Consider the following 27,467-nt stretch of genomic DNA (forward strand, 5'->3'; position numbering starts at 1 on the left):
ATGTATAAAAGCAACTAAGTTTAAATTTGTATTTAAACCAATTTGCACTAAAATCATGCAGATAACAAATCATGTGAATGGACTGGAATTGAATTAGAACAAAACTAAATGCAATGTTCTAAAATCTGCATTATCTAAAATAATTAGACTGCGAAAACTACGTTTCCTTTGGGAGGAATGTGCCAGAAAATATGGTTATATTTTCTGGCAGAAAGTATGAGCCATATAACCAGAGATAAATCATTTTGATGAAGTTTTTTCAAGGATACCACGTTTTGGAACCATTGCCTTTGACACCACGTAGTACATTTCTCTCATCGTTCCACACATGCGTCATATTTTTTTCCAGACTATTGTGTATTTATATCACAAAGCCAATTTTTTATTCTACCATTGTTTAAGTTTACGAGTAAAAAAATTGCCTCCCCACAAGCACACAGAAACATACATAACCTGGCATGTCTTGCCTTGAAATCTCAAAACCTGGGCATAAGAGGCGCTCTCAAATAAACCTTGGTTTTTTGCACCTAGAACATGCCCAGTTTAGAATTGGCCCAGATTAAGTTTTTCATTCTCTATGTGTCGGCTTTTGACAACATATGCAATATCTCCTATCCAGAGCTATATACGTGAGACATCGTCAGTAACCCTCTTCATACTACTGATTAACATTATTTAATACTAATAATACTTGGTGATCTATGGTAGTATCCTGGAAACCAAGAAAATTCTCTTTTTTCCATATAGACAATTCCCATGCGGTTACCAATTTCCCATAGTTCATTTTCGGAAACCGGAATTACTACTCTGAAAATAGTAGCCACTTACCCTACTTATAAACAAATATAGGCAATAATATATTCGCAAAATTTATCAGAATATAGGTCCACAAATATTGCCTCGTGTATAAATCTAGAATATAGAGGGCGACTTTATGAGGATGGACATCCTACTAATTTAATAGCCATTGTTTGTATCGCTAAGCTAATATCTATTGTTGTGTTACGGAATTATCTTTGTGTAACACGCGACTTATTTCCTAAAAAAGTTTTACAGATTTTGTGACATGAACGTGTGGTCGAGAATCGGATGTATAGAAAACCCTCGAAAAAGGAGTCCCCCGAATCTTTTATATATTTTAATTAGTATTACTATTATCAAACTCTGACAATCGAAACATTTTCTTCGATGTTATTTAAATTTCGATTAACGAGAAGAAGATACAATATATTCGCACATGGGAAACGTTTTGCAGCTATAATAGTTGTTGGGTTTCTATTATTCCTATCATTTCTCCTGCTACATAGACCCAAGCCAGGGTTAATATTTGGATCTACCAAAAAGGTAATATTGCCTAGCCCAAAATCTGAAGCAATTCTGGATTTGAAAGAACAAATATTCCACAATTCCTTTTCTGAAGATAACAACAACTGGACATTGTACTATGCCTTGTTAGGTTATCATGATATAGACTCACTACTTTCAATGGGTATTAATGAAAGGTGTGATCAGTTTTTTAAAATTTTACATCAATTGGACCCCAACTGGTGCGTTGATCCTAGTAATAACTTTAACACAAGGGACTTCAAATCATCTGAGTTTCAAAATTATATAAAAGACAAAAAGGAACCGATTAACAATTTAGAGAAGGAATTTTCCACCAAGAAATTTAAAGAGAATGGTCCAAAAATTCGTGGTCTTCTTTCAATATTCCGAATATTCAATAAATGCTATATAAAATCAACAAATAATAGATTTAATTGGAATCCAAACTCGTTTCTTCATGGCTCATTTGGTCTAGGCAAACCAGCAAACTCCTTTTTTGAAGGTACCCACACATTTGAGAAACGAATTTATCCGTGGCTATCGGGGGAATCTCCAACTTATGAAAATTGGAATGGGGAAGTTTATTTTGATCTTCCGGGCTCAAATTCACGTTCTGCTATAAATGATCCCTATTGGCTAAATATATTCAGAGAAAAGCTGAATGGTAGAGGGATTGTTTTAACTATAGGAAATAAGCATGTTGATAACACAGTAAGGTTAATTCGAGTATTAAGGGCATTAAAGAATAAATATCCTATTCAAATACTTGTTGATGAGGATTTTTCCCAAGAATCTAAACATAATATCATTTCTGCAGCTCGAGACGATTTTACAGAGTTACCAAAATCATACGAAAATGTATCTGATATTCTTGGTAAGAACTATCTAAAACCAGGAGAAAGTTTACCTTGGCAAGAAATTTGGTTTATCAATGTTAAAAATGCAATTGTTCCTTCATATTGGAACTTATTTCAAGGCTTTACGAAGAAACTTTTGGCCAGTATTTTTAATTCATTTGAAGAATATATGCTACTCGATAGTGATAGTGTGATACTTGAAAATCCCGAATTCTTTTTTAATATCAAGGAATACCAACAAACAGGTGCATATTTTTATAAAGACAGAGCTTGGAAAGCTCGTGCAAAAAAGTCTCTGAACTTTTTAAAAACTTTGGGACCAAACTTAATTGACTCGGTAGTATTTGATATACCCATGATGACAAACCATACCTTGGATCGAGAAATATTTAAAGGATTTAGACATTATATGGAGTCCGGATTAGTATTATTGAACAAGAAGCAACATTTCAATTCTGTACTTATGCTGTTGCAACTAAGTTTCTTTGAACCAATAAGTTCGCAATTTTATGGCGAAAAGGAATATTTTTGGTTAGGTTTGGCTTTTAATGGAGATGAATCATATGAATTTGACCCAAACTTTTCAGCTTCAATTGGAAACTTCTCAGACACCAATAATCCCATTAAAGAAGTCTGTTCTGCTCACCCAGCACATTTAAGTGCCCATGATGGACATCTATTATGGTTAAATTCAGGTTTTCGATTTTGCCATAAGGCAGGTATAGGTAAGGTAAAATATGACGTGGAAGCAGGTCATAATGGTAGGTTCCCAAGCAATCCACATGAGCTTAAACTGATTTTTGAATCCTTGTTCAGACCAAGTCATGGGATTATTCCACCGTGGTCTTTAGATATGAAAGGCAAAAATGGTCAGTTTCTTACTGGATGGAATGACGAATTCAAATATTGCGCTGGAACTATGTTTTGTGCAGTTTCCAGTGTTGGAAGTATAGACAAACCTATATTGGGTCAAGTTATAACTTTTGATGACACCGCAAAGAATTTAATGTCATATTATGGAGAGATTTGGATGGGTTAGTTATTTACAAGTAGATCTTTACTAAATTTTTAGTAATATGTAATAAACATTCTTCTCATTTCAGACTGACCCTATACGATATTTCTTGTAATATTAATTAATATTACAATGAGTGTGCGAATAAGGCGGAGATAATATAGGTTATTCATAAAGACGCCTCAGAAAATCTGCTTGTATCGTCAACTAAAAATATCAGCGCCTGAAAACTAAACTCGTTAAAACATCTATTATTTAAACTAATGCTTCTTGAATCAAAATCCTTTGTCAACAAAAGCTATTGAGGTCAAGATATGGTTCTTCTAAATCCTAGGATACATAGATGACATGTATTGGTTAAGTGAAAATCTTTTCAAGATAATCAAATCAGTGCACACTATAGACGAGAATCTGCTGGGTTTATATAGAGCATCAATATCAAGTTTCTATTAAACACGTATCCTTGCTCTAATATATGTTCAGAGAAGAGAAACCAAAACTGAAGAGGCGCAGGCGTGCTTATTACTATACTTACAATGTTTCTGAAAATAAAAAACTTGCGTTTTGTTTGTCGGTGATAAAATATCATAAAAAAATAATTGCAACAACCGCTTAAAATCACAGTATTTCGCATTTATTTCTTGGCCCGAGAATGTAGTAGCGGCTAACCTTAAACCATGAGTTGTTGGGTTTTTCTACATCGAGTAAGATTCCAGTTTTTTGTTTTATTTCTTGGTTTCCAAGAGTCCAAGGTATTTTCAATTCTCTTCTACTTATATGTTGATATAGTTTTGTAATTTTAATGCTATTCAGAAGACGTACTAATAGCATAATTATAGTTGGTATCTTTCTCTTATGGATATTATTTCTCTTCCTGATTATAGCTAGACAAGATGTGAAACTAATATCCACTAACGGTTTAATACATCCAGAACCTGAGAAAGTCTTACAATTAAAACATGAAATTCAAAATGATAGCCCATCAGACCATATTAACCAGTCGAATGTATATAATTCTTTGTTTCAAGAATATGATATTGATGTACTCCTTTCATTGGACTCGGGACAAAAATGTGAGCTTTATTTTAAAACTTTGTATTCCTTGGATCCCAATTGGAATTTTGACCCTAATGACAAATTAAGCTTAAAGGGGTTTAATTCACCTGAATTCAATCAATTTAGAAAAGAAAAGGGCAAGTCAAAACTGCTCAAATCTATACAAGCAGAATTTTCTCAAACCCAATTAGAGGAAAATCAACAAAAGGTTCGTGATATTCTTTCGAATTTTAGAATATTCAACAAGTGTTATATAGGAACAACATCGACTAATCAATTAAGTTGGCATCCAAAGTCATGGCTTGCTTCATTATTTGAGGAAAAATCCACTCAGTCTTTCCTTAAGGGTACTCATACATTTGAGAAAAGATTTTATCCTTGGTTATCAGGAGAATCGCCTACTTATGAAGATTGGTCTGGGGTAGTTCATTTTGACGTTCCATACTCGGCTTCCCCTTACAACAACCCATATTGGTTAAATAGATTTCAAAATAAATTCAAGGGCAGGGGTATTGTTTTAACTATTGGAAACCAACACGTGGATAGTTTGATTAGACTAATTAGAGTATTGAGGGCACTAAAGAATCAATATCCTATTCAAATTTTTGTGGATGAAGATTTTTCACAGGAAGCCAAAGACAAAATAGTTGATGCAGCTCGTAGCAATTTTACTGAATTGCCACCTTCATTTGATAAGGTTTTTGATATTCTCGGAGAAGACTACATAAATCCAGAAAAGGGATTGCCTCCCCAAGACATTTGGTTTGTCAATATTAAAAATACAATAGTACCATCTTATTGGTCATTGTTTAAAGGCTTTAATAAAAAACTTTTAGCAAATATTTTCAATTCATTTGAAGAATATATGCTTCTTGATAGTGATAGTGTGATACTTGAAAATCCCGAATTCTTTTTCAACATCAAAGAATATAAACAAACTGGTGCTTATTTTTTCAAGGATAGAAGTTGGGATAACCGTACCCAAAGTTCAATTAACTTTTTTAAATCATTGGGTCCTTGTTTAATAGACTCCGTTATATTTGATATTCCCATGATGACAAATCACACGTTAAATCGAGAATTCTTTAAAGGTTTCAAGCATTATATGGAATCAGGGTTGGTTTTGATGGACAAGAAAAGGCATTTCAATTCTATTCTTATGATGCTACAGCTAAGTTTCTTTGAACCAGTAGATAAAAATGTATATGGAGAGAAAGAATATTTTTGGTTAGGTATGGCGTTCAATGGTGATGAATCCTATGAATTCGAACCTAATTTTGCCGCTGCAATTGGAAACTTCACAGATACAAATAATTCTATTAAAGAAGTCTGTTCTGCCCACCCAGCACATTTAAGTGCCCATGATGGACATTTATTGTGGATAAATTCTGGTTTTCAATTTTGTCACAGAGATGATAAAGGTATTATAGATTATAAAACAGAAGCAAGTCACGGTGATAGGTTTTCTAGTGATCCAGATAAACTTAAAATATTTTACGAATCATTACTCAGACCAAACAATGGAATTATTCCTCCAATATCTCTAGAGTCGACGAGTAGCAACGGCCCTACAAGTGGATGGTCTCAGGACTTTAGGTATTGTGCTAGAAAATTATATTGCGCACATTCAAGTATTGGAAATAAAGATAAACCTATATTGGGACAGGTAATCACTTTTAATGACACTTCTAAGAATTTAATGACATATTTTGGAGAAATTTGGATGGGCTAGGGAGGAATGTATTCAAAACTTGGTCAAGATTTATACAAAAAGTTAATCCTTTCTTTAAGACTCGCAACAATCCGGTGTTGATAAAATAGATATCCCAAATCACTAAAGGACCCCCGATTTTGGGTTTTTAACTTTTATATCATTTAAGGGAACCAACCAAGTGTTCGTTGGATAACTAATATACTTGTTGTTTTATCATCCATAGTAGTTCAGATGAATTTGACTTTCATTTATTTTAACTATGAAACTTAAATTAGTTTTAATATTATAAATTGATTGCTATCTTAAAGAAGAAAGTTACAAATAATAAGCGGAATCAAGCAGTTTTGTTTCCTGTGAATAAATATACTTTGTATTGAATAAACTTCCTGGCTGAAACTTTCATGAAAGTTTTTTGTTTCGGGCGTATCCCAGGAACAAACTGGTTTTATTTTAAGATAGTAAAGCTTCAACCTTGATTGCATTTCCATCGTACGAGTTTAAAACCTTGATCATAAAATCTGTTCTGTACTCTACCTTTGCTAGCCAGAAAAAATAATTGCAACCAATAGCCCAACTTTCATAGTATGATATATTTTCTTGTGTGAAAGAACTTTTAGTGTGTCTAGCCTATTCATAAATTGATCTGAGACCAAAAGAAACATAGTTTCCTCCGTTCCTGAGATATTCTCAAGGTAAAGTGTTTGTGTTTATGATCTATCTCACAGAAAGTAAAAAGAATGAATTGAAAAAAGAAAAGCCCGATGCGGGGGTCGAACCCGCAACCTTTTGATGTCTAACTTAAGAGTCAAACGCTCTACCGATTGAGCTAACCAGGCCGCTTTTTAAATTTTTGTTAGAGTATGAACTCTTAAATCTAGCACATAATCCTACAGATTCTGTGTAATGATAAAGATGGCATTGTGAGATAGAGAGCACGGGATCCAGGAAGCAACCAATCAAACATGTTCACTAAACTAACCAATAGAATCAGAAAGCCAAGAAAAGATATTAGAAAAAGGAAAACAGTAAAATGCCCCTGCGGAGAATAAGCTAGGGATAAATGAGCTGATCTTAATATTATGGTCTGAGGATAAGGATAGTTGAAGTGTCGACACAAAACATGGCCTGGTGGGAAAAGCTAGACATTGATAGCTTAGAAAAATGAAATATAAATTTGATTGGATTCCTAGTTGAAATATTAATAGAAGCTCAAGAAGTATCGAAAAAGTATCATAAAAGAATCAATCCCTCCTTTTATTCTATTAGTAGATAGATTAGTTAGACAATAGATTCCTCCACTCCCCTCACACATAACAATCATATTAGCGCTTTTACTGGCAGTTACTATATTAACATTTATACTTACCTACACCAGTCACCCTTGTAGCAGTTGGTATCTGCCGCTTTGGTTATATTGATCCTGGATAAACAACAACTAAGAATGGCCTTTAAGAAACGTTATAATTCCAAAAAGAACTACCAAGGAAATAACAATAACCGGAATTGGTCTAATAACTATAGACGTCCACTTTCAGCTGCTGATATTCAAAGGAAAAAGAATCTAGAAAGTGATAAACCACTGATTAGATATTCGGAAATATTTGATGGAACTGCAAAAACCCTCAAATGGTTTGAAATAGTGTGTAATCAAATGGAAAGAAACTGTCTCACGTATTTTGTACAACACAACGGGAAAATTGAAATTATCGAAGTAAATACAATTGCCGAATGTCATTTGGTTGACGGAGCTGGCCTTTGGTTAACATATTTCTTCCGTCCATATTACTTGGGAATGATCGATGAAACACGCAAAATAATTCCGGAAAAGATTTATATGGATTACAATGAATTTATCGAGGCTTTCAGACATGAATACGGACATAGACAACGCAAGTTTCATTTTAGGTGAAAAAAAATGAAAACACCAGAACATAGTCATATTTCTTACGGGGGGAAAGTTACAGCTTACACTTCCAAACTTTTGCAACCAAAGCCGTAATTGTTCAATAAAAAAACAAAAAATTAGGTGGAGAACATTATCGGACCAAAACTCCCCGCACCCCTCTAACCTATCAGGAGGTTGTTTTTTTTTGTGTGTGCATAATTGCTTTTAATCTAAAAAAAATCATTCATTTATACAAATAAAAATACATACTTATACACTGAAGTCCTTTATCCATTTCAGTGTCTTCGATATCGGATCAAATAAAATTTTAGCTATTAAGACTAGGTAATCTCAACCTATGGTTAGTATTCGTGGAATGTGCATTTATATCATCGGCAGGTAGGTCTTCCATTGAAGAATCCTCAGGGTACATGGAAAACGACTGTTGATAAACTCGTTCCAATTCCACCCAGTAGGCTGGGGGAATAACAGATCTTGCCTGATCATAATTAAACATAACAGCATGAAATATATCACAATATTTAAATGTAAGTGCCATTGTTTTATTGAAAAAAGTCAATTCCCACAATCGATATAATATTATTCACTAATGCAAATGCCTTGAGCAGTGCAATTGTTGTTGGTGGGATTTCTGTATATCTAGACAGATCTCGATAATATGGCTTTAAATTCTTGACATTTACTAAACTAAGTTGTTGATATCCATCAATCTGTATGTGATAAATATTTGCATTATTCGGAAAAACTTTTGAAATATTGTCAGGACCAAAATATAAAGGTTGTTGTTTCGTCCACTTGAGCTTAGATCTTAAGATATTAGCTTTCTTGCGAACTGACACTTCCTGACCAGCATCGAGAATCAATCCTTCTCTGTGTTGATTATAAGCCTTTTCCATTTCATATTGATCTTGAACCAAATTATCATGAAGAACATTATATTGATCATTGAGATATTCAGCAAGTTGAGATCCACCTAAAGCATTAGGATCTACGTTCTGAGCAGGGTTATTCATAAATTGTAACAATCTCGTATCAACATGAGGTGTTCTTGGGTTATACCCTAAGTCTGCTTCAAATGGTGTACATTGAATAGCTTTATGATAATGACTATTGTAAGCAAATTCCAAAATTGGCAATTTCTGTTCCCATGTCGTATCATTGAAATCGGCATACACTTTCAACAAATGTTTCAATGATCTGTTCACTCTTTCCGTTTGTCCATCTGTTTGTGGGTGAAATGTTGATGTAAACTTTAACTTAACTTGCAACGTTCTATGAAATTGTTTCCAAAATTCCGAAGTGAAAGTTGAACCTTGATCCGAAATAATTTCTTCCGGCATACCATGTAACTTATAGATGTATAAACAAATCAGCTGTTTGAGTAGCATCTATTTGTTTCAGGCATGGAATAAAATGAGTCCTTTTTGTTAGTCTATCCACAGCAACAAGTATTTGATCACAGTCTTGTACCATTGGAAAACCAGATATAAAATCCATTGTAATTGATTGCCAACGACCTAAAGGTACTGGTAATGGTTGAAGAAGACCATAAGGTGAATGATTTCGCGGCTTTATACTTTGACATACTGGACAAGTTCTTACAAACTTCTTCACAGTTTCAAACATATTTGGCCAAAAAAAAATATTTTACCATTGACAGGAATGTACCAAAAGCACCTAGATGTAAATCTGTTAAATTCTGATGATGTGCAACAACAGCTTGTCTTTGCAATTCTGGAGTAGGTATCCATAACCTTTCCTTTGCAAGACCATTTCCATCATATCCTTTAAAGATAAGTAATCCATCCTTCAACTTACATCTTTTAATAATAGTTCTAAGATGTTTAGGTATTGGTAAATTATCTTTAAGGATTGGAACTATTTCACACGTGCGTTCATCATCCACATACGATGCTTTAACTTGATCAAAGAATTCTGCACCTAGTACATCACTAATAATTTCAATTGATGTCGCTGACATTTGCAAACTTTCTTCAAATTGTCGCGAAAGAGCATCAGCCTTATTAGTACTTCCTTTGATGTACTGAATGTCTAAGTCAAAATCACTAAGAGTATCTAACCATCTTGAAAGTCTTTGATTTGGTTGTTTAAACAGTTTCAACAAATATTGTAAGGACTGATAATCAGTTTTTATAATTAGGTGATGGCTATACAACAAATGATATCTTTCTAAAACTCGAACTAAAGCGAGTAATTCCTTTTCTCTAATTGCATAGTTTCTTTCAGCAGGAGCAAGTGATTTAGAATAATATGCAACAACACCATAAGATTTTCCATTTTCACCAAGTTTTTCAATAACTGCACCCATAGCATGATCTGATGCATCTGAAGTAATCATATATGTTGCATCTGGCATTGGGGGTACTAAAACAGGTGTTCTCATTAATGCATGTTTAATCAGTTCAAAAGCTTTTGTTACCAGAGGGTGATTATATCTGATTTTACTATTTCCAGCTAAAATCAAATGTCTAAAAATCTTGGAAAAATCTTTAACAAATCCTCTATAATACGATGCAAATCCAACAAAATGTTGGTATTGTGTCTTGGATTTAGGATGGCGCCAATTTTTAATAGCTTAGATCTTTTACAAACTTGTTTTAACACCTTCTGCAGTAACTGTATGTCCTAGAAAATTCAATTGTTTCATGAAAAATTCACATTTTTTCTGTTTTGCCACGAAATGACATTTAGCTAGTGTCTTAAAAACCATTTCTAAATGTTTTATATGTTCTTTCTTTGATCTACTGTAAATCAAAATGTCATCCAAATAAACTAAGACAAACTTTGATAAGTATGGTTGAAAAATAGAATTCATAACTCTTTGAAATGTAGCTGGAGCATTCATTAATCCGAAAGGCATAACATTCCATTCGAATAAACCTCCTTGAGTAATAAAAGCAGTCTTGTATCTATCCTCTGGGGCAATTGCTATCTGATGGTAACCTTGAGCTAAATCTAATTTGGAAAAATATGAACAATTTGATACTTCATTTAAAAGATCTTCAATATTTGGTAAAGGGAATTTATCTGGAATTGTGATTGAGTTTAAAAATCTGTAATCCACGCATAATCTGTAAGTGCCATCTGCTTTCTTTACAAACAAAGTAGGTGATGAACATGGTGATTTACTAACAGAAATAAATTCATTATCCAAATATTGTTGAAGGAATTCCATTACTTCTTTCAGACAATGTTGATGTCTTAAATTCTGTTGTTCACTTTGTACTGGATCCATTGGATTTGATGGTGGTGTATATTTACCAGTTTTCATTGAATTTTGTTCCTTCATATCATCTGTTGTATTAAGTTGTGCAAACCAAAGCTCTTCATAACTATGATCAGGTTGTTCTACCTCTTTGATATCTTCAGTTGATAACACATTTATATGTACAGTAACTAGTCTTATTGAATTATTTTGGAAATGATCTAAACTGTGTAGAAATTTCAGCTCCTAAGACTACTGGATATGCCGAAATATCAGCAACATAAAAAATAACGATTTTGTTTATGTCAATCCAAAATAATTCGATGGAGCTAGTTATTGTATACATGAAGGTGTTGTCGGCTGCATGTACTGAAATGGGTGAACATTCTTTAGTTGGAAGTCCTTGTATCAACTTAGACCAAATGAAGTTTGCTCCACAAGCAGAATCAAGTAATGCTGGTTGTTTTCCTGAAATACCTTCTAAGTTTACCCAGATTCTTTCTACTCTTGTACCTTTCTTGTTGGTGTTTACCTTCAACGATGTTTCCGAAAAAGAAAGGTTGATTTTTGGGTCTTCCCGGGACTCCAACAATTTTTTTGAATTTGACAGATTTTTTCCATTAGAACCTTCAGATTTTGGTACTTTACAATCTTTAAGGAGATGTTTAGTACTTCCACAACGATAACATTTAGCTGTATTCGATGAGTTTCTGGAATTGAACTTACCATTGGTCTTCTTGTTCCAATCGTAATTCTTCCCTTGTTGGAAAGTTTTCATGTTATAATTGTTTTGATAACGTTTCTGTTTGCTGTTTTTTATTGCTTCTTCGAGTCCAGGTCTTTCTTCTACCTTTCGAAGTTCTTGATAAGCTTTGACTGAAGCAAGAACCAGCAAACAGAAACGTTATCAAAACAACTCAATAAGGTTGATATCCCTCAACTGTCTTTTGGGAGTGGTGGTCTAAAAAGTTATAGAAAACTTGACGATAATTCTTAAAGGATTTGTCATTTTGATGTATTTGATGAACTTCAATGATCAATTTGAAGTGAGACAGATCGACTTTGAATCCGTTATGAAAAGCAGTTAAAAATTCATCCACATCCATTTTTGCTGCGAGTAGTCTTTATTTTCCCCGTTTTCATCCTTTAAACTGTCAATGAATAGTTGTATATATTTTAAGAATCATTTATTAGCTGCAACTGCGAAATGTACTTGAGAAATTGCCATAAATTCCTCGACAGTCACACGTTGTTGGTGCCTATTAGCATACAATACACACTGTATTTATATGTTGACATATCTTTTCTACGAAATGGGTTGTTTCACTGGTACCATCAAAAAATTGCAGCAGAACGGATTTGAATATCTTGGTTTTGTTGATTAAGGTAAGTTTTTTTGTCTTTAAATAGCTGTAAAGTTTTTCAAACGGCAATAGTTATTGTAATTATTATTAAACATGAAAAAGAAAAATATTAATTCTAAAACATCGAGGTATATCATTAAGACTACGTAAGAAGCGAAAATTGTTTGCAGCTGTTGTTCGACAGTTCGTACAAGATGGATATTTACTAGCAAATAAAATGCCCTATTTTCGTTTATTTTTTTTGTTCATATCTCTATACAAGAATAGTTATTACATCTATCAATTTCTTTTCAATTGTAATAATATATTGGAATTAACACCAAAATCTGTACCATCTAATGAAGAAAGGTTTTTCAGCCAAGGCAGCCTGTTCTTCTGCTACTTCTTGTTGTAAGAGATCTAAATCAACATGTGCTCTACCTGTATCAATATCAATATCTTTAGCATGAATAAACAATCTCCAATCACCCTTCCATAACTTATAACCAAGCCAAGTGGCGATAGTAACTGGCAAACCTAAGTAAGACTGGAAGAAATCGGATGCATTGGGGGAACCATTTAAAGGAAACAATGCAATCCAGAATTGAGCCACCAAAACTAACACATTTAAAATAGCACCATAGTAAGATCCCCAAACACCACATTGAGATACATAAGGCAATTCTGAGATTGATCTGTTTTGTGCTTTCATGGCAGCTCTAAATCTTATGTGACTGATGTTTATAGATAACCAAGTAAAAATGGAACTCAATCCAGAGAGAGCCATTAACCAGTTGAATACTTCTTCTTGCTTGTCACTTGCAGCAATAAGAGCAAAGAGACCAAAAACATCAGTTACTAAAATAGCAACTAATGGTCTTCCTTTTCTATCAACATAACCTGTCCATTTAGGTGCCATTCCTTGCTCTGCCAAAGAGTTTAACGATCTTGAAGTGGCATATACGGAAGAGTTACCCACTGACAATACCGCAAGCAAGATGACAGCATTAATGACACTGGGTAAACCTTTGATACCACCGTGAACAATGGCAATGACAAATGGAGAGGCTGTGACGTCGACACTACTCAGACCCATTAATCTGGTATCATCATAAGCAACCAATGTACCAATCATGGTGATTGAAAGCAAATAAAAGATAACGATTCTCCAGAAAACTTGTTTAATAGCTTTAGGTAAGAATTTTCTTGGGTTAGGAGTTTCGGCAGCTGTTAATCCTACCATTTCTGTACCACCATAACTGAAGGCTGCAGTGACTAAGACGGAACAAACCCCTTTAAATCCATTGGCAAATGGTCCAGGATGATTCCAGTATTTTCCACCAATGAAATCATGAGAAGGTCCACCACCACAAATCAATACCACACTGAGAATAATGAATCCAATCACAGCAATAACTTTGACCATTGAGAACATGAATTCAGCTTCACCATACCATCTGACACCTAACAAGGTGATGAACACAACGAATACCCAAAATATTATCACAAATACATCCGAATTTATAGAACTATTCCAATATTTGATCGTTATGGCACCTGCAATCAACTCAAATGGCAATAATACAAAGAATTGCAAGAAATAATTCCATCCAACCGCAAATCCAATTGCTGGTTCAATAAACCTACTTGCAAAAACATTAAATGACCCCGATATTGGGAATGTAACTGATAATTCCCCCAAACCTTGCATGGTTGCAAATACTGCGGATGCAGTTAAAGCCCATGCGATAACAATACCTGCTGGCCCACCAGTCCTCAATGCTCCACCTGAACCAACAAATAGCCCAGTTCCTATGGATGATCCTATAGCGATCATTTGTAAATGTCTTGACAACAATTTTCTACTTAAATTGGAATTTGCGGAATTCAAGTTAATTCTCTCGAGATCACTAAGTTCTCTCTCAGTACCATCGGCATGGGCATGTGTTAATGTTTGTGTGGGTATTGCTGGCTTGAATGAATCTATAAAAGAGCTCCATACTCCAGTTTTCTCTTGTGGTGGGGTCTCTAAACGTTTAATTTCTTCAATTGACGAGAAGTCTTGTTTGTCCGAACTCATTTTTGTATAAGGTTAGAACTACTACTATACTAGAATTTGATTGAATGTGAAAATTCTGAGCTTTTTTAAAATATACAATGTGTGAAATATTTCTATGTATAGAGGAAATATTCTTGGTATTTAAAGCTACATGCTATAAACATCACGTAATAAAATATGTACTAGCAATAAAAAAGATGACTTAGCGAAAAATAAAACGGTTTTATATTCATAAACCAGGGCAATTCACGAATTATGTGACTCATTCCATGATATGCCGATTATAAATACCGTAGTATGTCATTGGAATTTTGGCTGCGGTTTATGTAATACGTGCGTGGTTTTCTAGAAACGGAAGTTAGAAACGGCAATGCTCGCTCAAAACGGTCGGACTGCAAAAATGCCATTTCAAAAAAAAAATGCGACTCATAGTGCAACTTCCGATGCCATAGCCAGGATATTTTCTTGAATTTGACATTCACAAAATTCACTAGCCTAACGGCACTTCAAATTTAGTTCTTTTCCATTTCAGGCTTCATGTTGCATTATAAAAAAATTTTTTTTTTTTTGTGAGTTATTTTTCTAGTGACAACCTCTAGTGATGAGTACATGTTTGGAAACTCACCTCGGAGTTAGCTACTGTATATGGAAGGTTTGTGAGCTTAGATTAGTCTCCTTTTTTTGGTAATGGCATTCTTGGTCCTCGAAGTCTTTCTAGAATTGGCAGGAGTAACAGAAGGAGCATTAATATTGTAATTATAGCTATGGCTCTCCTGAGACTGGTCATTGACTAACAACTGTACAGAGTTTTCAAGGTTAATAATTCGTGGAAGCACCAAAGTTAAAAATTGTTTGATTTCTTGAAGTTCTCTCGTATGGCCCTCTGATTGATTCAACATCAATTTATGCATCTCTTTCAATTGGTGAGATGATGTATCCGGTATATCTCTGGTACTAGTTTTATTTAATTTTGCTAGCTCTCTGTTCGTTTGGATGATCTTATCGAACTTGTCCTCTGTTTTCAATCTAAAGTCATGAAATTGTTTAAAATAACTGGATGAAGTATTACTACTTATCTCTGTTGCCTGACTGATTTTAGAAAGCTTTTGCAGTAATTCTGTCAACTCCTTTTTGATGGTAATTAATTCTTGGTTTGCATTTTTCATAGTTTTCTGATCAATTTTGTATGAAACATTCAACTCTCCAACTTCCTTTTTAATATGGTTGACCTTGGCATGTATATCAAGTATTTCAGAAACTGGAACTTCTTTAATGGTTCTTATTGCGTTTGATATGGATTCTTTCAAAGTAATTGATTCCAACTCTAATCTAGCTGCATGTTGTATAAGTAAAGAGTTCTTATTCTGGGGGCTTTTAGCAGTAGATATCTTACTCTTTGCCCTGTGGTCCTCTCTAAGAGAAAAAAATGATTCATAATCGCTGGAATAATCTGTTTCTTCCATGTGTAGATCTGGTCTTTGCATCTCTTCACCCGTGTGTTGCCAAATAAATTAGATTTTAGTTTTGCAGCACTTTTTTCTAATACAAAAGGTAAATACACCAAACGAAAAATAATAAAAAAAAAAACAACCTAGTGAAGATCCAACTTGCTTGAACTACTGTACATACCAACGATATATCAATAATGTCTGATCTCAAGGAGTTCATGGGAAGTATGTGAATTGATTAGACGTCAATCTAGGTAATTGATTCGAAAGTTTTACTAACAAAAATATATTTAGAGAAAGTCCATGTCATAACAGCAGATGCCAGATTCTTTGAAGGTGTCTTACAAGGATACGACAATTCAACAAATATAATACTACAAGATTGTATAGAACGAATCTTGTACAGTGAAGAAGATGTCGACGAAGAGAATCAGGAAATTCCATTAGGTTTGTACATAATAAGAGGAGGAGAAGTTGCCTGCGTTGGAGAGATAGACCCTGCGAAATATGCCACTATTGATTGGCTGACATTGAAAGCATCCACATTGAAAACTACCAAAAATCCACTCTGACGAAGTTTACGAATATTTTGATTTACATATACATTAATACACGCTCATAATTCTTACGAATCTTCCTTAACAAGTGGAATACCAGCAAGTTTCATTTTCACTGCCAATTCCAACAAGTAATCCAATGCCTCGTTATATACCTTAGCTTTCCAAACTGTTTCTCCCCAAACATAGATTCCATGTCTTCTAACTAACACAGCTGAAGTTCCAGGATAGTTTTTGATGGCTTCTTGTAAGGAATCAGTCAAGTCTTCTTCATGAGGTGTGTTTTCTATAATTGGAATGACCAACTTGTCATAATATTCCATGCTACCTACTTTTTCCACTTTTTTTGTTTGTTCATTATATTGTAATTTAGGCAATGCCTTGATTTGTTCAATATGACTAATGGTAAATTCCTTTTCATTTTCATACAAAAGAGTAGTCATGACTGCATGCTGGGAATGGGTGTGGATACAAGCGCCAGCATCTCTCATGGTGTAACAACTCATGAATAATGGGGTACATGCACTAGGCTTGTACTTGTATGACTTGGTTAATTCCTTAGGGATATCATTAGGAGTACGCAAGATCTTCTCGTCAGGCAATTCAACTAAGAACATTTCCCAAGGCTGAATACGTTCCTTTTGCACACCAGAAGGTGCAATATATACCAAATTTGGATTTTCACCATCCACATCTCTGATGGAGATACCACCTCCTGTACCAGTTACCCAGTTGTTATCATAGAACAATCTACATAATTCACAAATCAAATTAGCTGGATGATTAGAGTCTTTGAACTCTTGTTGTAATTCAGGAGATAATACATTTAATGCATTCCCATTGCTGGCTCCATCATCGGAGTGTTTGCAGTGACAAGGAGCTGACATCTGGATAGGTATCGGGTATCTGGTTACTTCAAATAGGAAAAACGTTTTGAAGTATTTTTTTTTTTCAGGATCCTCGAGGACTCGTGGGGGCAGGTAAGGCTTTTACGCTATATACAGAAAAAAAACTATTGTTATCAAGCCACAGTAAAGTAAACATTCACAGAAATTTATTTGATGTCTAATAGTTTATTATTAGTTTCAAATATGGCTCAATTCTATGCCTTTGTATAGTATGTCTCTAGTTCCCACTTAGTTAAAGTTAGATATTCCTGCATATATGTGTTTTGTATCACGTGCGATTAAGTTCCTAGATCTACACTCTTTCAGCACGAGTGTTTTTAAGGCTAGCAATGGGAGGTGATTCATATTAAAAGTATTACAAGATGTAGAACTCCTGCTCTGGGGGAAGGGGGAAGGGGAGGGAATGGTTGAAATAGTCATGTTGGTTATTATTTTAGTTCTCATGATATATTTCATACCAGCATATTCCTCGCAAGAAAAGTGTGGACCAAAAAAAGAAATCTGATAAGAGAATACCAAGCACTAGTAGAAAGTATCCATCACATTATAGAGGTATCCAGCCATTAAACATGTCAGGTTTAGAGCAATCCTTGTTCCAATTAAAATTTACATCCAAACAGTTGAGCAGACAGGCTGCTAAAGCAGCCAAGGAAGAGACTCAAGAAAAGGCTAAAATCAAGAAGGCGTTGGTCCAGGGAAACAACGACATTGCCCAGCTCTATGCCCAGAACGCTATTCGTAAGGCCAACGAGCGTGTCAATCTCTTGAGATTGGCTTCTAGGATTGATGCAGTTGCTCTGAGGGTCCAGACTGCAGTTACCATGAGATCGGTCACTGGGAACATGGGTCAGGTTATAAGAGGTATGGATAAAGCTTTACAAACAATGAACTTGGAACGTATCTCCTTAGTTATGGATAAGTTTGAAACTCAATTTGAAGATTTGGATGCATCTACCAACTATTACGAAGCTACTACTAATAACGTTAATGCATTGACTACCCCTCAAGATCAAGTTGATGAATTATTGAGTCAAGTTGCCGATGAAGCTGGTATTGAAATGAAACAAGGATTGAACGAAACTCAAGTGGAAATCAATGCTCCGGTAGCAAACACTGTATCTGAAGAAAAAGAAGATAAATTGGCTGAACGATTAAGAGCTTTAAGAAACTAAAGTTGCATGTACAAGGAGATATATAAATAGATTCTTGTTTTATGATGTTGTATTTTGATAATGTACAAAAAAAAGATTAATTAAAGATGCTAGAACAATATTAAAAAATGGAAAAATCTAGTGTTAAATAGTAATGTAAGTGCCACACCTTATTCTCTGACAGTAATTAAGTTTCTATTATTTGCAGCTGATCTACCACTGGTTCTAGTGGCCGTGGTACCTCGACTGGACATTCTCTTTCTATTCATGAATTCTTCTTGTCTAATGACGAACGTGACAATATTAACAAAATTTTGGAATCCCTTGTCATTACCCTTAATTTTAATAATATGTAAACTGGAACTTTGAGCAAAAGTAATAACTTCAATAGTGAATTTCAATTTCCTGCCACTGGAATACTTTGCGGGTATAACTCCAGAAATCATTCCAAACTCTTCATCAATAGTAACCGTGGAAATTGATCCTTCTAATTTCTTTAATTCTAATTGATTTTTAATGACTTGCATCAATTCATCTGATGAGAGTGAAGAATCGACAACCTCAATATCTTTAGGAGCGTGTTTAGGTGTGCTTTCAATCTTCTTTGATCCACCAGTTAAAGATTGGAAGAATCTCTTAAACCAATTGCTCTTTGTCTTCTCTTCGGTATTGACAGAAATCCACGAGAATCTATTAGACTTGGTGGTAGTTTCCTCTGATACTGGTGGTTTAGGAGCTGCTCTTTTTGGATATAATGACATTCTCTTATATCTAGGAACTCGCAGTGGCAGCTCTTCTCTGATCATAACACCGGGAGAAGTAGTTGGGACTATTGTGTCATACTGCTGCAAAGATGTGCTTGAAATGAATTCTTTCTTTTCGCTAATTGAAACTCTCTTAGTTTGCTTACTAGATTCTTCAGCTTGGACAGACATCCGCTTCTCTTCTCGTTGTTGGAACGTGTTCACCGGTTCAAGTTCATTGTCATCATCACAGTCCTCCTCTTCATCATCAACATAATCATCGTCTTCTTCTTCTTCTTCTTGAACATATCTCTCTGATAACTCAACTCTTGGACTTCTAGGAATACCACTTGTGCTGAAAATACCAGTAGAGAGTCTTGCATTCAACAAACCACTTTCATTATCATTGAAAGCAGTATCATCCACAACCAGCTCATCAATGATTCCAGTAACTTCAGGAACTGAAAAATTGCGGTCAAATCCAGTAGTATTTGCTGCAACAAAAGAAGAGTTCTTATCAGTAAGATCTTCATAGCTTTCATACAAACGAATGGTAGTATCTTCATGCATTCCAGTGTCGGAGTCATGTTTCTTCAAGATCAAAGTTTCCTTGGAATTAACAATACTATGACCAGAATCAAATCGAGGGATAACTTGAGGTGGAGGCTGCTTTGATGCTGACTCTTCTATGGAGAATTCTGTATCAACAGTACTTGAATCAGATAATAATTCGTCATCTGCATCGTCATTTGAATATCTTCTAGTATTCTTGGACTCTTCTGAAGAAGATGAAACATTCACTTGCTTTTGGTTGATTTGTGATTGTTGTTGTTGTTGTTCAGGTTGTTCTTGGTCACGAACCTTGATGCCTAACCCGAGGATAGTTGATGATTTTCTAATAGATGAATTCTTATAAATCGACCTTCTGACTACTGTGCCACCAGAGCTTAAGGTATTTTGCATGATTGTCAAATCACCTTCTTCATTGGTAGCTGTTTGAGGCTTTGATAACAACAACCCACCAAAGGAGAATGTGGAAAATCTAGGGTTTGGCAAAGAAGTTTCAGGAATTTGTGAATAAGAAATAACATCTTCTTCCTCGCCTTCTTCTTCCACAATAGGTACTGTGCTGCTCTTCCTCTTGTCATCCAAAGACTTATAAAAAGATGTTTGACTTAAGTTGGAATGTTCAGTCATCTTTATGTTAGCTATTTCATCAGGCTCTTCTTCATTTGCTTCAGATTTCAAATAACCAGCCAAGTTTCTGGAAGTGGATACTTTCAAAAGTGAACCTTTTGATGGAACTCGAGAAGGTAAATTGGAATCTCGTGGTTTCAAAATTCCCGTTAAGTTTCTAGAACTTCCAGTCTTTTTGAATCGATTAGAAGCAGGTGATTCAGTAACATCAAGTTCAATTCCTAATTTATTCAACACTTTCTTAGTAGGACTTTCACTCCCAGTAGCTTCAAATTTTCTTGGGACTGGAGTAGCAAGCGTTCTTGCCCGTAACAACGAACTAACTTTAGGATCCAACAGGTGTACAGGGGGTTCAGTAACTGAACGGCGATCGCCAACCAAATTAGCAAAATCATTCGTGCTTTGACGATTGAGTAGTCTATTGAAAACAGCTCGTTGCTTTTCAACGAGTTGTTCTTCAGCAATACTAGCTAGTGATCTTCTTTTCTCTTGTTGTGCTTGTAACTTTCTCTCTGTCTCTTCTGCTTGCTTCAATCGTTGTTCTCTCGCTTCGTTCTGAGATCTAACTCTTTCAGCCAATTCACGTTCTCGGCGAGCCAAAGAGCTTTCCCGCTCCTTGTAGTTTGCTGCTTGTTTTTTTGGTGGAGGTGTTGCCGTTTTCGTCGATAAAGCTGGGGTCATATTTTCCTTATTATCATCACCGGAGAATACTTCTTCGCAAATCAATTCAAAATTCAACAATGATTTATTGCCAAAAGTTCCAGTAAGTCTACGCCTCATAGAATCCTTATCATTTTGAGTTCTTATTGTGGTTTCAATGGTGGTTGGTTTGATTATTTGCTTGTTTGGTCCTCGAACAGGAGTGGTTGGTAAAGGAACATTAGGTGGCAGTTGCATAGGAAGTTTCACCATCGGAGTCAGCACCCTTCCTCCACTTTCCGAAGATGAAGGTGATGGTTGTGAGTTTTTGGTTGAGCTGGTAGACTTATTGGATCTCAAAGATCTAGATGAGGCGTTTCTGGATTTGGAATATATGACTTGATTATTATGAACCACCTTCTTCTTATTTACAGAATTCGAAGCTGGGTGTTGTTTATGATTGACATTATCCAACAACGTCTTTTTGTTCAATAATGACTTATTGGAATAGATTGAGGTAGAATTCTCGACTTTCTTCACCATGGTATGTGTCTGGACTTCACCAGTAGCATCGTCAACAACGGTAGTTTTGATTACTGAAGTGGATCTAGGTAAGGAATTTCTTGCAGAGCCAACATCAGTGGCTTCATCACTGATGTCCATGGAGCTGGACGTTGACAAATGTTCATTTCTATACTTCATCAAAAGATAATAAAACATCTTTTCCGAGCACTTGTTTGGTGACATCAACCTTGATATTATTGTTTGTTCATTACAATTGTGAAACAATGTTGATAAGTTCTTCAAGATTTCCTGATCAATTTTATCTATAGATTCAATCGGATTGATATTCATATTCTTTAAATCTAAAGTTGTGCCAGTTACCGAGGAAGGCGTTGGAGGATCAGGATATTTTGTCAAGAGTGGATGGAGTAAGATATCCTCAATTGAGATTCTGTCTTTAGGATTAACTTTTAACATCTTGGATATTAAATCTTTTGCTTCCCAACTTAAATCATGAGGCATGTTGAACTTCCCACTTTGAACCTTCAACAATAATTTACGAATATTCTCATCGTCAAAAGGTAAATGTCCAGTCAAAAGAGCAAACAATATAATACCACAAGACCAAATATCAGAAGGAGCGCCGTGATAATTCTTACCGGCAACAATTTCTGGAGATGCATAATGAGGAGAACCACATGAGGTTTCTAACAATTTCTCCTTGATTTCCAAAGCTGCCATTCCAAAATCAGCAATCTTGATGTTTTTATTGAAATCCAATAATAAATTCTCTGGCTTCAAGTCTCGATGACAAATATTAAATTGATGTAAATAGTTGATACCATTTATGATTTGTTTGAAATAATTGATCGCTTCAAATTCTTGCAACTTACCACGTTTGATTAAATAGTCAAACAATTCACCACCCTCGATATATTCCAAGATTAAATACAAATCGTTCTTGTTTTCCCAAACGTCATATAATCCCATGATGTTTGGGTGAGATATTAATTTCATGATGATGATTTCTCGCTCGATTCCATAGGGTAAACCAGAATCCTGATCATCTTGGTTTCGTTTATACTTGGGGTTTTCCAACTTCTTAAAATTAGACTTAGGTACAATCTTAACAGCAGCTAATTTGCCAGTGTTTATATTTTTTGCCAATCTGACTCTTCCAGTCGAACCACGACCTAAAGTCCTTCCTAATTTCCAAGGACCAATCTTATTTTGAGATTTCCTCTTTTTGTTGGAATTGTTGGTGATGGTGGATATCTGTGACAATCTCTTGGTGGCGTTGGTCACTGATTGAACGACCTTGTCGACATTAGCCGGAGTGGGTGTTTGGGACGCCGAATCTGTTGTCGTTCTAGTAGTAGTAGGCGTCCCTGTTATAGTATCATTAAAGGTGTGATCCTCAAACTGAGTTTTGACCGATGCCATTATTGATTACTGTTTGAAGCTAAAAAAGTATTAGGGTATGCAAAGGAATGACACTATATTAGGTGGTAGTATAAAAGAATGAATAGTAGTGGGTGGGTATTTCTGAAACACAAAAGGCAAGTGGTATGCTGAGGGGAGGAGGTAGTGGTAACTTTTTTGGCTGTTAGATTCTATAAACTTTTTTTGTAATATAAGGTGAATAGGGTAAGTAGTTTGATAACGGTATGGGTAACAGGTCTGTTTGACACGGTCTGTTTTGGTATTGACACTCTATAATTTGAAAAGGTAAAGAAAGAAGATTGAACTGAAATTGTGAAATTCAAAGTCGCAATGGAAACAAGTGATAAATTCTTTACAGGTTAGTAGTATCCGACGGGAGTGTGGTGAATTGCTGCCTTTTCCCAGTTGGCGTTTAAACAAGGATTTTTCGTGGCTCTGAACAAAGCAAAAAAAAAAATAAATACTTTTGGTTGTTTGTAAACAAAAAGGGGAGCATTACTTGGTGTTTGCATTTTAGGTCGTGCCAATCTGTAGATCTGGTTAATTGGAAAAAAATCCCCTGCATACGAAACAATTAAACTAGGTGTAACCTGTAAATGCAATAATATATTTTTTATTTTACAGTCGCGGTTTTGTATTGAAAAAAAAAACAACACTATAGTTTTACAGATTTGGTCCCAATTGAGACTTTATATCTCTTTCGCTTATTGAACCATAAAAACATCGCCAAATCTTTAATTGTGATTCCATTTATTTTGTGTTAATCTCCATTGTCTAACTTTTTGCAACACGAAATGTGTCAACTGTAGCCCGATGGTGTGGCTAAGGTCGCGAAATTTTAGGTTTGTCAAATACTAACAGTGATTTATTACCTATCACATGATAAGCAGATATAGCCTGATATTTAAACAGGGTCTCAGTGTTGTCTAATCTACGCGCATCTAAAATTATACTCGTGTTTCAGTACCAAAACATTCAATTAACTATTAACATCTAACTATACTAGTAGCCTAAGCATTATAAATTTGTTCAACAGTATCGAATATGGTGTCCGCAAGAGATGTATATTCAAATCCAAGAAGCTTATTAGTTCTTGAATTGTCATACTTGTGAACATTCTTGTAAATTTCGTCATTTCTTGATTCATCTCCTTTGGGAACTGTAGTACTGGGGAAATATCTGTTAATGATATTGGCAATAGTATCAAGAGTATATCTACCAGCAATAGTTAGCAATCTTTTGTTGACCGTTTCATCATTTTCAAAAGCAACTAAATGAGCACGAGCTACATCTCGAACATCAACGAACACACTACCTTCAGCAGGAATGGTATCATCTTTACTTAACTTAACAACACGGTTGATGACCTCGTTAGAAAGATTCAAATTAGCTTTATCCTTAACAACATAAGCTTGAGGACCAAAAACATAAGGTGGATTGATGAAAGAAATATCAAAATTGACAGTCTCCTTAGCCATGAAATCGTGTACAGCCAACTCAGCATATTTCTTCGAACCAAAGTATCCAAAGAAAGAGTTTTCCAAGCTTTCTTTATATGTAATTGGGTTCCAGTCATCTTCATTGTAGACTTTTTCAGCATCAAAATGAGGACCAAAACCGAAATTTGCAACAGCTGAAGCAGTAATCACCACTTTCTTAATTTGAGGACCATACTTCTTAATAGCATTAAGGGCATTAAGAGTACCATTAATAGCAGGTTTCATTAAATCTTTTTCAACATCTTCAACTGAGAATGAGAATGGGGAAGCTGTATGTAAAAAAACAGTAACTTCAGGATGTTTCTTGAGAACCTCATCAAAAGCACCTTCTTCAGTAAGTGAAGCAACAATTTCATAAGAGAAATTATCATTCTTGACCAAAGACTTTAATTCTTCACCTTTCGCTTCTGATCTGACTGAACCAATAACGGTATATCCCTTAGAGAGTAATTCCTTGACAACATGTTGGGCAATGAAACCATTTGCACCAGAAACGAAAACTGAGGTGGAAGTCATTATATGGAGTATTTTTTTTTGTATTTAATTAAGTTGATTTGTTTTAATTGATGAATGAAGAGAACGAAAGATGATTAAGTAAGTGCGATGAATACATATTTATAGTTTTACAAATGTATTATTCTAACAAAAAGTGCCAATTTAATTCTACTATTAAACTGTAGTTTAGCTGCAAATAAGTTTGATATCACTACTAGTGGTTAAATGCGGCTGATTTGTAATGTTAATACCGTATCTGCATAATATTTTTTTGCACCCGGAAATAAGCTTATGGCCGGAGTTAGACTGCTTGAATGCAAGTATTCCCTATCCAATCTTATCTCCATTACGATCATATAGTGCAACCATTACAGGTGGAGTAGCTGCAAAAAAAAAAGCCACCCAGCAGAAACAGTAGCAAGTAGAATTGCTTACAAACCAATTGCTTAGTAATTGTGAACCTATGTAAGTAGTATACGTATGGTTAACACGGTTGCGCGGGGGTTGACTGTAATACCAAACATTCAGTTATTAGTAATCTATAGAACATAGCTCCAGTGGTATCAATATATCATTGCAATGGAGCTTATCTACAATGTCTGTAAATTGTGGAAGCCACTAGAAGTGGGGATTTGTTATTAGTAATAGTTAATCCTGGTATTATGAGTGTACTCCTAAGCTTGAGCATTATAAAGTCAAATGTCGTTTCAAAGACACAAATTCAACTTGCAAAATAGTTAGCAAATAGCTTTGTTTCTGTGGCTTGGACTTGGTTGATAAAAGTTGTATGTAAGTGTATATAGCATTGAGAGACCTATGACAAAAAAAAAGGAATGAGTGGATCATTGGAGTTAAAATACGAGGAGAGAAAGAAATCAACTATTTCAATGTTTCAACTAAATACAAGCTATATAAGTAGAATTGTATTATTCTAATGATCTGTGATTTGGATAACAATTTTACCTGAATAATTTCCCAGTTCCAATTTCTTTAGTCCTTCGTTAAATTCTTCAAATTTGTAAATATGATCAATATCTACTTTAACATCACCATTTTCAAGAAGTTTCTTTGCTTCTTCGGGGAAATTGAACCCTGGATCTAGAAACAAATAATTGTAGGTATAAGAGAGAAATCCAAGCTTAGAAGCAATGACTCTAGACATTCCCATAAATATCGAAATAAGCATGATATAAACGGAGGATCCTGAACGATCACCAACAATGGTATTGTATGTGCCTCCTTTTTGTAAAATTGTTGATATATTGCTAAACAAATCATCACCACCACAACAATCAATAACATAATTAAACTCGCCTGTCATTTTAACGGATTCCAACACTGGATTAAGCAAGTTTGAATGATAGTCGATTGTAGAAGCTGCCCCAAGTTCTTTAACAATCTTTTCCGAACGAGGAGAACAGGTAGCTACTATTTCCTTGGCACCACCACTACGCAAAAGTTGAATAACACTTCTTCCCACCGAAGTTGCCCCACCCAACACAAGTACCTTTTTATCCTTGAATTCAAGTCCTTTAAGCATGCACATTGCGGTTCCCAACACGGATGGCCAACTGGCGGATTCGGCGAGGGAAAGGTTTGAGGCAACGGTGGTGAAAACTCTTTCGTCCTTCTTCGTAGTATCTAGCATAAGGTATTGGCTGACTGTACCTTTGGCATGAACGGGGAAATACAATCCCAGGATGAAATCCCCTACTTTAACAGTGGTATTGGCTTCAGATCCAACAGCAACTACTTCCCCACAATAGTCCTTGCCAATCCCCTTTTTTGGGTTGAATAATGATGTGATTCCAAATGCCAAGTGGTGCAATTTGATGTCGACGGGGTTAAGTGCCGCATAATGAATCTTAACGAGGATGTTGTTTGCAGGGACTGTATAACCTTCGCCACTGGCGGACTTGACTAATTTGATTGAATCATCAACCAATTCCACGGGATGGTTGGCATCACTATAGGCATATGCCTTGTAGTTGAGAATTTCTGAATCGAAAACCATTAGATGTTAGTTGTACTGTACTTCCAAAATGATTGGGAAAAAGAAGGGTGGCAATTTGCAACATTGATTGCGCGCACTTTATATTTTGTTGGTTGGAGAGTATCAAGAACAAAGATCGAGCTTAGCTATATCTTTTCTGTGTGGGACTGCACTAAACGTGGAGATATGGTGAACTCATGGAAAATACACAGCTGAAATTAATGGAGATCTCAATCATATCTTGGCATAAAAACAACTGAGTAAATGTCGTTTGTAATGATTGAAATTTGGGTTAGTACATAGCAATGTTAGCACTAGTTTCACAACTGAAACATGGGTGTTAAATATTGCGAGTAGCCAAAGCTCTAGCCAAACTAATTAAAAAAAG

At 35.1% G+C, this 27,467-nt stretch overlaps 12 protein-coding genes across 12 annotated transcripts; 5 read left to right on the forward strand and 7 right to left on the reverse strand. All coding sequences in view use genetic code 12, as the record gives it.

The window, feature by feature from the left end:
* Nucleotides 1–1,485: 1,485 nt before the first annotated feature.
* On the forward strand, nt 1,486–3,222 carry SPAPADRAFT_50813 (alpha-mannosyltransferase; the record flags this gene model as incomplete). The annotated part of the gene is made up of 1 exon (XM_007375457.1): nt 1,486–3,222. One exon carries the CDS (start codon nt 1,486–1,488, stop codon nt 3,220–3,222), a length of 1,737 nt encoding a protein of 578 aa, XP_007375519.1.
* Nucleotides 3,223–4,000: 778 nt separating this feature from the next.
* SPAPADRAFT_50814 (alpha-mannosyltransferase) lies at nt 4,001–5,986 on the forward strand (the record flags this gene model as incomplete). The annotated part of the gene is made up of 1 exon (XM_007375458.1): nt 4,001–5,986. The coding sequence occupies one exon, from the start codon at nt 4,001–4,003 to the stop codon at nt 5,984–5,986; it is 1,986 nt and encodes a 661-aa protein (XP_007375520.1).
* Nucleotides 5,987–12,017: 6,031 nt separating this feature from the next.
* On the reverse strand, nt 12,018–12,206 carry SPAPADRAFT_61324 (uncharacterized protein; the record flags this gene model as incomplete). The annotated part of the gene is made up of 1 exon (XM_007375459.1): nt 12,018–12,206. The coding sequence occupies one exon, from the start codon at nt 12,204–12,206 to the stop codon at nt 12,018–12,020; it is 189 nt and encodes a 62-aa protein (XP_007375521.1).
* A 571-nt stretch (nt 12,207–12,777) lies between these two features.
* GAP1 (Gap1p) lies at nt 12,778–14,154 on the reverse strand (the record flags this gene model as incomplete). The annotated part of the gene is made up of 1 exon (XM_007375460.1): nt 12,778–14,154. The coding sequence occupies one exon, from the start codon at nt 14,152–14,154 to the stop codon at nt 12,778–12,780; it is 1,377 nt and encodes a 458-aa protein (XP_007375522.1).
* On the forward strand, nt 14,153–14,533 carry SPAPADRAFT_138860 (uncharacterized protein; the record flags this gene model as incomplete). The annotated part of the gene is made up of 1 exon (XM_007375461.1): nt 14,153–14,533. One exon carries the CDS (start codon nt 14,153–14,155, stop codon nt 14,531–14,533), a length of 381 nt encoding a protein of 126 aa, XP_007375523.1.
* Nucleotides 14,534–15,164: 631 nt separating this feature from the next.
* On the reverse strand, nt 15,165–15,965 carry SPAPADRAFT_139413 (uncharacterized protein; the record flags this gene model as incomplete). The annotated part of the gene is made up of 1 exon (XM_007375462.1): nt 15,165–15,965. The coding sequence occupies one exon, from the start codon at nt 15,963–15,965 to the stop codon at nt 15,165–15,167; it is 801 nt and encodes a 266-aa protein (XP_007375524.1).
* Nucleotides 15,966–16,147: 182 nt separating this feature from the next.
* Nucleotides 16,148–16,522, forward strand: SPAPADRAFT_50817 (U4/U6-U5 snRNP complex subunit; the record flags this gene model as incomplete). The annotated part of the gene is made up of 2 exons (XM_007375463.1): nt 16,148–16,175; nt 16,245–16,522. The coding sequence occupies 2 exons, from the start codon at nt 16,148–16,150 to the stop codon at nt 16,520–16,522; spliced, it is 306 nt and encodes a 101-aa protein (XP_007375525.1).
* A 53-nt stretch (nt 16,523–16,575) lies between these two features.
* SPAPADRAFT_61327 (methylthioribulose 1-phosphate dehydratase) lies at nt 16,576–17,394 on the reverse strand (the record flags this gene model as incomplete). Its single annotated transcript, XM_007375464.1, has 2 exons — nt 16,576–16,812; nt 16,840–17,394. The coding sequence occupies 2 exons, from the start codon at nt 17,392–17,394 to the stop codon at nt 16,576–16,578; spliced, it is 792 nt and encodes a 263-aa protein (XP_007375526.1).
* Nucleotides 17,395–17,936: 542 nt separating this feature from the next.
* Nucleotides 17,937–20,171, forward strand: SPAPADRAFT_61333 (uncharacterized protein; the record flags this gene model as incomplete). The annotated part of the gene is made up of 1 exon (XM_007375465.1): nt 17,937–20,171. The coding sequence occupies one exon, from the start codon at nt 17,985–17,987 to the stop codon at nt 18,585–18,587; it is 603 nt and encodes a 200-aa protein (XP_007375527.1).
* HSL1 (protein kinase) lies at nt 18,737–23,092 on the reverse strand (the record flags this gene model as incomplete). Its single annotated transcript, XM_007375466.1, has 1 exon — nt 18,737–23,092. One exon carries the CDS (start codon nt 23,090–23,092, stop codon nt 18,737–18,739), a length of 4,356 nt encoding a protein of 1,451 aa, XP_007375528.1.
* A 1,010-nt stretch (nt 23,093–24,102) lies between these two features.
* On the reverse strand, nt 24,103–25,107 carry GRP2 (Grp2p; the record flags this gene model as incomplete). The annotated part of the gene is made up of 1 exon (XM_007375467.1): nt 24,103–25,107. The coding sequence occupies one exon, from the start codon at nt 25,105–25,107 to the stop codon at nt 24,103–24,105; it is 1,005 nt and encodes a 334-aa protein (XP_007375529.1).
* Nucleotides 25,108–25,857: 750 nt separating this feature from the next.
* SPAPADRAFT_61334 (uncharacterized protein) lies at nt 25,858–27,129 on the reverse strand (the record flags this gene model as incomplete). Its single annotated transcript, XM_007375468.1, has 1 exon — nt 25,858–27,129. The coding sequence occupies one exon, from the start codon at nt 27,098–27,100 to the stop codon at nt 26,018–26,020; it is 1,083 nt and encodes a 360-aa protein (XP_007375530.1).
* Between the last annotated feature and the right edge of the window lie 338 nt (nt 27,130–27,467).

Source organism: Spathaspora passalidarum (genome assembly GCF_000223485.1).
Source record: "Spathaspora passalidarum NRRL Y-27907 unplaced genomic scaffold SPAPAscaffold_4, whole genome shotgun sequence".
NCBI lineage: Eukaryota > Fungi > Ascomycota > Pichiomycetes > Serinales > Debaryomycetaceae > Spathaspora > Spathaspora passalidarum.